This window comes from Thunnus thynnus, chromosome 17 (genome assembly GCF_963924715.1).
Source record: "Thunnus thynnus chromosome 17, fThuThy2.1, whole genome shotgun sequence".
Taxonomy (NCBI): domain Eukaryota; kingdom Metazoa; phylum Chordata; class Actinopteri; order Scombriformes; family Scombridae; genus Thunnus; species Thunnus thynnus.
Window position 1 is genome coordinate 1,550,950 of NC_089533.1, and position 9,369 is coordinate 1,560,318.

General features: G+C 42.3%; 1 protein-coding gene across 3 annotated transcripts in view; it reads left to right on the forward strand.

Moving 5' to 3' along the window:
• LOC137200776 (MBT domain-containing protein 1-like) overlaps positions 1-9,369 on the forward strand; it is a 33,124-nt gene that overhangs the window by 9,467 nt on the left and 14,288 nt on the right. For 2 of the 3 annotated variants that reach the window (XR_010932079.1, XM_067615407.1), the window contains exons 9-17: positions 103-201; positions 1,122-1,257; positions 2,955-3,010; positions 3,398-3,502; positions 3,624-3,771; positions 4,633-4,715; positions 5,436-5,673; positions 7,971-8,042; positions 8,792-8,980. Coding sequence is in view for 2 of the 3 variants with exons in the window: in XM_067615407.1 (XP_067471508.1) it covers positions 103-201; positions 1,122-1,257; positions 2,955-3,010; positions 3,398-3,502; positions 3,624-3,771; positions 4,633-4,715; positions 5,436-5,673; positions 7,971-8,042; positions 8,792-8,980 (1,126 nt within the window). In the remaining variant the exon portion in view is untranslated. The remainder of the gene's footprint in view (positions 1-102; positions 202-1,121; positions 1,258-2,954; positions 3,011-3,397; positions 3,503-3,623; positions 3,772-4,632; positions 4,716-5,435; positions 5,674-7,970; positions 8,043-8,791; positions 8,981-9,369) is intronic. The other variant, XM_067615408.1, reaches the window with a different exon arrangement.

The window sequence follows — 9,369 nt, forward strand, 5'->3', positions numbered from 1 at the left end:
TGAAACGTTACCAATGATAACACCAGCAGGAAGTGTGTTGTGCACCTGCGGAGACGTCAGAAATGTCCTCACTGTCTAAACACGTCTTCCTCTGGTCCTCAGGTGCAGGAGAGCATGCAGTATCCCTTCAAGAAGCAGATGCGGGTGGAGGTGGTGGATAAGACTCACCTGTGTCGGACTCGGGTCGCTCTGGTTGAACAGGTTGGACTGTGTGGAAGGTTTACAGGTGTCTGTAGTTCATCCAGGTTCAAAGAAAACACAGAAGTGGAAATTAAACAATTTCAGTAATTTAAATTGTGCTGCAACTAACGATTATCTCTGATATCCATTAATCTGCTGATTATTTCCTTCATTGATTGGTTCTTCAATAAAATGTCAGAAAAAGTAAAATTTATAACCCGTTATAATTCCATAAATCCTAAATTAACATTTTCAAATGTTTTATTCGACCAACAGTCCAAAACCAGAAATATTCAGTTTATAATCAAATTGTCACATTTGAAAGGCAACCGTTGAAATTTTGGCATTTTTGCATGAAGAATGACTGAAATGATTAATCAGTGGTCAAAATAGTCACAGATTCATTTGTTGTTGAGAAATTTAAGTAATTAATCAAACAGCAGTTTGGTGATTTGCAGGTAAAAAGATTTTTTTTATTTTGTTGTTATTCGATACGAAATTATTCATTTTTGTTGTTATATCACACAAAACCTTCTTTATTTCACAAAAATCAACAAATAGCCGATATTATTTCTCACAGCACAAGATGACGTTTCAAATGTTGTTAGTCCACAATCAGAAAATCCTCAGTTTACTGTCATCAAGAAAAGCATCATCATCCTCAAATCTGAGACACTGAAACCAGCAAACATTCCTCATCTTTCTTTAAAAATTGACTGAAACAATTATTTGATTAGTAAAATCATTTTCAGCTGATCAACTCGACTAATTGTTTCAACAGTTTGAGTTCATCCTGCTGACTTGAGTCACATAAAGAAAGTTTCTGGAAACACGTGATTTTCATTTCACATCAACAACATCTTTTGGGTTTTGTTCCTGCTGCTTCTGGCGGGACAGTTTATAAATAAATGTCTTTATAATATTTCTGTGTGTTTGTGCAGGTGATCGGTGGACGTCTGCGGCTGGTGTACGAGGAGTGTGACGACGGGACGGACGACTTCTGGTGCCACATGTACAGTCCTCTGATCCACGGCATCGGCTGGTCCCGCTCCATCGGACACCGCTTCAAACGATCCGGTGGGTCAGCTGATCAGTCAGCTGATCAGTCAAGTGGTTTTTTTCCACCAACTCCTGAGAAAATATCTGTCTCGTTTGCTGATACATGTTCCACTTTTTAAAGCAGACAGGAAATGTGCCGCAAAACTAAAACTAGGATCTAAAAGAGGCTAAAAATCTCTGTAGAGCAAAATACTGATTAGTGCAGCTTTAAAGCCAATACATTGAATGTATTTATACACACAAATCTGGTATTTTAATTATGCATGATATTATCGGCACGTCATCGGTATCGGCCGATAAAAACTCTGCCGATTATGAGAGGCCGATATGTCGCCTTCTCCTCCACCTGACTGTGCTTCCCATCATTCCCGTCACTCTGACGGTTGTGGTGTTTCCTCTGCAGGCTGCACTTCACTCAGCCGCTCGTCAAATCAGCTGCTTCTTCCCACTTTAACCTGAATAACAAACCAGGGCTCGGTGGTCCGGTTGGATCCACATGGAGAGCCGAGGCTAACGTTAGCTGGGAGGCTAGCTGGCTGTGCTTCCCTTCGGTCATGCTGTGTCTAACGCTCCATTAGCCTCCCAGCTAACGTTAGCCTCGGCTCTCCATGTTGATCCAACCGGAGCTATTCGGTTTGTTATTCAGGTTAAAGTGGGAAGAAGCAGCGGGTCTGTCGGGCAGCTGAGTGAAGTGCAGCCTGCGGAGGAAAAACCGGGACCGTCAGGGTGAAACAGTCCATGGAGGAGCTGCTATGTTCGGCTGCACAGATAGGAAACACCTCGGCTGACAGGATGTACCACTCTGTTTGGAAAAAAAGATCTTCTTTTTGGTTTATAACGGCGGTTGTCAACCAGCGTATTAGGTGCATTAGCGCCACCTTCTGCTCCGGAGTGTCGACCAGAGATTAAATCCTTCACATATAAGTTATAATGAAACCTGTGGCTCTTACATCTGAAAATTGCATTATTTGATATAAAAATGATTAATTGTTCGGCCTCATTTCGTCTTCTAGAGCAGGAGTTAAAAGTCTGACACTGTGGCCCCCCAACACCCTCCGTCTCAGTTATCTGTTAGCCCTTTCCAACCAAGGCAGTTCCAGGACCAGTTTGGATCCGGTGCCTAATTTCGAACCAGTTCTTCGTGTTTGACAGTCAAAGAACCGGCTCTCAGCCAGGGAACCTGGTTCCAGAGTGGCGCCGAGTCTTTACTGGTCTAGAAGTTAGAACCGCTTCCATCAGGGGCTGAAAACAGGATTATCATGATCAACCAAAACCAGATAGTCTCCATTAACAGTCGTGTGAATCAGCTGTTTGCAGTGTAACATGATGTTCAGACAATCATCACTGATCACTGTGATACTGAAGAAAACAAGTTCTGCAGCTTCTTTTTCCTCTGGTTTCTAAGTGGATTTATGGAGGTTTATTGGGTTAGGGTTAGGGTTATCAGTATGTGTTTTATGTCTGTGTGTCCAGATTTGACTGAGTTATGACGGCAAATCTGGACTTAATTACCTTAATTGCAGCCACAAGCTGTGAGTCACAGCTGCAGCTCCAACTGCTGACCATGATGATAAGCCGCCAAATCAGCGTCCAAACTACAATGACTTCCTGTTGTTTTTAGAGCACAGGCATGTATCTCTCACCGCCCCCCCCCCTCACAGTTTGCAAACCTCTGATTGTTCGACTGAAGATGGTGTGTGTTTGTGTGTTTCCAGATGTGTCGAAGAAGCTGGACGGTCTGATGGACGCTCCTGGGAAGCTGTTTGCAAAGGTGAGAACTATGTTTTAGCTATTAGCAATTAGTTGTTTCTCAAAGTCCAAGACGACGTCCTCAAATGTCTTGTTTTGTCCACAAGTCAAAGATATTCAGTTTACTGTCATACAGACTAAAGAAACCAGAAAATATGAACACAAAGTACAGCTGAGGCTGATTTTTAATGTCATTAGTTTTGCAGTTATTTAGCACAAGATGAAAAGTCAGAGGATCAAAGTTATAATTCAATTTAATGAAGAACCTGAATATGCTCTCACGTGTAGAGTAGCTGACCTTTGACCTCTCATTACAACCTCAGAGGTATCGTTAATATTTTGGTGCAAACTGCAGATGTTTTTGTGTAATTACAGTAAAAAGTTAATGTTCTGTGTGTTTCCTGCTCAGGTGAAGGAGGTGGATCAGAGCGGCTCCTGGTTTGAAGATGGAATGAAGCTGGAGGCCATCGACCCGCTCAACCTGTCCGCCATCTGCGTGGCCACTGTCAGGAAGGTGAGGACAACCGGGAGCCAATCACATCAAAGCAAAACAACAGCTCCATGAAACCAGGTGCTCTTCAGTAACCAGGTACATCCTCCCTCTGTTACTCCACCCTCCCTCCTCCACCCTCCAGGTCCTGGCAGACGGGTATCTGATGATCGGTATCGATGGTTCGGAAGCGGCTGACGGCTCCGACTGGTTCTGCTATCACTCCACCTCTCCCTCCATCTTCCCCGTCGGCTTCTGTGAGATCAACAACATCGAGCTGACCCCACCCAGAGGTACAACGTACACCTGCACCTGCACCACCTACACCACCATCACCCCAATCACCTACACCTCCATCACTTCCACCTCCACCACCTGAACCTCCACCTCATCACCTGAACCTACACCTCCATTATCTGAACCTACACCTCAACCTCCATCACCCGAACCTACACCTCCACCTCTTAAACCACCACCTCCATCACTTCCACCTCCATCACCTGAACCTACACCTCCACCTCTTAAACCACCACCTCCATCACTTCCACCTCCATCACCTCAAACTACACCTTCATCACGTCCATCTAAACCTCCATCATCTCCAGCTCCACTTCCTTCATCTACACGTCCCCCATTGGCACCTCCACCACCTGCACCACCATCACCCCAATCACCTACATCTCCACCTCCATCACCTGAACCTCCACCTCCATCACCTCCACCTCCATCACCTGAACTTACACCTCCACCTCTTAAACCTACACCTCATCACCTCCACCTCCATCACCTGAACCTACACCTCCACCTCTTAAACCTACACCTCATCACCTCCACCTCCATCACCAGAACCTACACATCCACCTCCACCTCTTAAACCTCAACCTCCATCACTTCAACCTCCACCTCCCCCTACATCACCTGAACCTCCATCTCCTCAAATTACACCTTCATCTAAACCTCTATCATCTCCACCTCCCCTTCCTTTATCTACACATCCCCCATTGCCACCTCCACCACCTGCACCACAGGGACTCACAGCTCTGACTGAAACCTTAGCTACATACATCTTTAATCCTTTAAAGGTTTAATTTTTCAGTCCTGCACGTGATTAAAATAATTTTTTCTCCACTTTTGTCTCGATCTTTGTGTCTCAGGTTACACTAATCTTCCCTTCAGATGGTTCGAGTATCTAAAGGAGAGCAAGTCAGTGGCTGCTCCCGTCAACCTCTTCAACAAGGTGAGACTAAACACACATACAGGAAACACACACTTTATCAAGCTTATTTAATGTTTTTGGCTTTTCAGTGAGGACATTTTACCAAAAATTAGTGTAAAAAAACAATATGAAAATGTTATTTTTCACATTTTTGTATGAGATTAATTTGCTGATTTTTGCGATCAATCGTTGTGATTCATACCTTCCAATTTTCTAAAGCCCAGTGTAGCATCTTAAAAAGTGTTTTGTGCGACCGACAAAATTCAATTTACTATAATAAAAGACCAATAAAAACAGCAAATCATCATATTGGAAAACCTGAAACCATCAAATATTTCTCATTTTTGCCTGAAAGATTACTTAAACAAATAAATCATTTTCAAAATACTTGTCGGTTAATTTTTTGTCAATCAGCTAATTGATTAATCATTTTGGGCTCTAAAAACAATAAATATGATCCATAAAAGGAACAATTCTGGAGAAAAACTTTACATTGTTGTCTCACACTGTAACATAAAAAAACTTTTTGCAAGTTTTCCGAAAATTCAGATTTTTTTAATGTTCTGCTTGCGTTTATTTGCATAAATAAAATAATGATAAGAATAATAATTGACTAAAGAACTCGAATGATGTGAGAATGTGGAACAAAATGAAGAAACATGCAGATATTTTTGATGTAAACGTGAAATAAAAATGTAAATGAAACGTTCAGTGTTGAGTTTCTCCGCTCACCTCCAACAGGAAGTTCCTAACCACGGTTTCCGTCCCGCGATGAAGCTGGAGGCTGTGGACCTCATGGAGCCCAGGTTGGTCTGCGTCGCCACAGTGACCCGCATCGTGCACCGGTTGCTACGGATACACTTTGACGGCTGGGAGGATGAGTACGACCAGTGGGTGGACTGCGAGTCACCTGACCTGTACCCGGTCGGCTGGTGTCAGGTGACCGGGTACCAGCTGCAGCCTCCAGCTGTCAACGCAGGTGAGTCTTACTAACGACCCGAATCCAAAACTGTAGAAGAAAAAAGATTTATGGTGTAAATTCATCCATAATCCCACTGAAAAGTAAACATGAAAGCATTTATAACAACACTGAGGGTCTACAGTCATGCCGGAAGCTCTGTGAGGCTAAATGCAAACAGCTGTTGCAGGTATTTGGTCATAAACCAGTTAAAATGTTGACCAGATGAGGATCAAAGTTATTACAATTCATCCTGACGGGAACATGAATGTTTGAACCAAATTTCACAGGAATCCATCAAACAGTTGTTGAGATATTTTAATCTGAACCAAAGTGGTGCCATCCGTAAAGCTACTAGCATCAACATGAATGTATCACGCTAACGCTGCTGTCCGTAGAAAAGAGTCCAGTATTAACATCTAAACCTAAACACTTTATTATAACTTGAATGTTAAACGCACAACATGTAATTTCAGCCGCTAGGCGTCTCAATCAAAACAATAAGAAAAGACGGGGTATGATGACGGTGTGAAGTAGCAAAGGATCATGGGAGTTGTTGTCTTCGTTGTTAAATAACCAGATTCACCGGGATAGGATTACTCCAGTGTTCATCATTCAGGATGTTTTTACCCGCAGAGGTCTCCTCCTCTCCAGAACAAATGGACCCGGAGATTACAGGTAAAAACACTGAATGAAGCTGTTTCACCTAAAAAATCAGTGTTTCTCCGACGATGTTTGGTGACCACCGGACTTCCTGGAGGGGCTGTTAGCCGAGCTGCTGCTAACGTTTGTCCAGTTTATTTCTCTGATAACTTAAGATCCAGGCGTCCAGTGACTAAAATCCTTCTTCCGGCTAAAAGATATAGTTAAAAAACCACCTAAATTTATCATGAAAATGTGGCTTAAAACTGAATAAAAGTCCATTTATAACAGTTTGTGTGGAACAACCACAACGCCGATGTATTATCTTGTATGTGTGTAAGTTACTCTTTGGTAGACGCCATTGTAGCGGACAAACACAGTGCCGCCGTATGCATCTTGTGCGTGTTAACTCTTTGGTAGAGGAGGTATGACGCCATCGACAGGCGACCAAATGAAACGGTCCGTTACTTTGATTAAATTACAGATTTCTCTGGGTTTGAAAACTGTTGGAAACATTTGGGATAATGTAAGAACACAACTCAACAACATATATAACATAGGTCTAGTTGTTTTCAGACTTTTTAATGTGGAATAATTACATATTATAGCTTTAACATGGATTCTTTCATTCATATGAAATCAATAATTTAAACCTGCAGTGCGGAAGATCCGTTAAATTCAAGCCAAACGAGTTCACACAGTGCTGATTAAGCCGATCAGCGCTGTTTTTGAATTTTCCATCTTTATCTTCTCCTTGAGACTCCAGCTGTCTGTGATGTTTTGGGGAAGGCAGAAACCTCTCTGAGGTTTATCAGCATTGCCATGGTTACCAAGGTCAGAGGAGGCTTTCCTTGACAACACAGATGGGTGGATGACACAGTCAGACATTCAAACCAAAACTGCTGAAATTACATGCAACGTGACATAAACTGTCACAGGTAAAGTGCAGTCCCTTGTTTAGAAACTAGTGAACCAATCAGACTAATTTTTCATATTGTAGGCTGATAAAGACCAGGACCTTCAGAGGGCAGAACGGAAAGAGACAGCATCGGAGCAGAACACTCTGGTGTTTACTGTGCTTTCAATAAACATTTTCAGCATTGAGTTTTTAAATCTCACGTTGGGGCTCGACATTCCTGCGCTGGCTGTGCAGCTCCTCTAGACTTTCCAGACGTTAATAAAGAGAATGGATCAAATTTCGCGGGCGTTGAGTGACGCTCAAAACCATTTTATCCACCATTTTACAGCCGCAACGGTAGGTTACAGCCTACTGACCATCGGGCATACTGGGACAAATCCCAGTGGGCCGTCAAACCATATCCGTTTTTACTGGCCTTCTCCATGTGTCTGTCATTCAGGGTGAGCATGAGAGCTGAAATTTAGTATTTTACAGCTGTTATTTCAGTGTGTTAGTTGCATATTTAATCAGCATTTAGGTAAATGGAAGTAAAAGGATCAAACTATTATTGTGTTGGCAGATTGTCAGTTTTATAGGGTTTGGATTGTTTTTCCTTCAGTACGTGAGGTAACGTTTAGACAAGGTTTGTAAAACTTAATATGCACATTGTTCTGCGTTGCTCTGTAAACAAAGACAGGTGGTGGCCAAACTCAACTCACTCCTATTATTATTTACCTCAATGAGCATATCTTAATGAATATAATGTGTGTTTTTTCAGGCTCCAGAGATCTACAGTCAGCTGCGTCCAAACAGAGGAAGAAATCCCAGCAGTACAAGGGACAAAAGAAAAGTACGTTTTTCTCCTGAACGTTCAAATGTGAGATAAGTTTTAACATTAAAAATATAGATGATGATAATGCACTTTTCAAAACCCATGTTACACAAGGCAGCAAATAGAAATCAACAAATTATAAAATCATTAGGTTTTATGAAAGATAAGATTAAGACAGATAAAAGAAGTTCATACTGGATATTAAAAGATCCTTCAAATGTGCTTTCAATGGAAGTGATGGAGGCCAAAATCCACAGTGTGTCCACACAGTCATTTAAAAGTCTGTGTGAAGCTTCTATTCAGCTTCAGCAGTCTGAGTTAGTCATATCAAGTGGATATCTGACACATTTACAGTCTTTTTAGCATCAAATTCCTTTGTGTTTCCTCGGACAGTGTTTCCCTGTTGAGCTGCAGGTGGAAGTATAGTAACAAAAAGAGGAACTTTGGCACTAAAAAGACTGTAACGTTGAAAGATATCTACTGGATTTGACTCATTTGGACGCTGAAGCTTCATATTAGCTTCAGATAAACTTTTAAATACATTTTTGCACAGAAGGAGGACTGTGGATTTTGTCCTCCATCACTTCCATTGTAAGGTCATTATGAAGGGATCTTCTAATGGTCAGTATGAACAGGAGGAATGATTACAGCAAGAAAACCAGGAAGAAAAATACGAACCTGTCCTTTAAGAATAAAGCGTGAGTTTCCACCTGTGACAGAAGCTGAAAACATTAAATGTTTCATCATCTTTAACCTGCTTCTCTCAGAGAGGAAGCTGCCCATCGCCAAGCGACCAGTCAGTCTGTCCGGTGCCATGGTAACAGGCGTACCCAGGAGCCTGTCGGGTGATGAGAACGAGAGTCCGCCTGATTACCCATCACCCCCTACCCCTGCCTCGGCGGCCCAACCTGCATCTGCCGACCCAGAGAGCAGCCCGAACACCGAGGGAGGGGCAGGTACGCACACACCTGATGTTTGTGTCTCTACTAGTTCTGCAGTTACAGCTCACAGTTCAGTTTCTATGATTTCTAAGCAGTTTTATGGAGGTTTTATTCATGATGCACATCAGAGATGATGATATCCTGGGGGGGGGGTGTAAGTCACTAAATCTAAAAATATGTGTTTCATGTCTGTGCGTTAGGATTTGACTGAGTTATGACTCAAAGAAGGAGACATCGTACAACCTCGCATTGCTAACGTAAAGGGCTAACGAAAAGTAGCCCACTGACATCTTCGACAGTCTTCATCGGTCACGTGACCCTCGTTTTTCAGGTCGTAGAGGTCCTGCTAGAGCATATGTTATCATTATTATTATTATTATTATTATTATTATTAACTTGTGTTT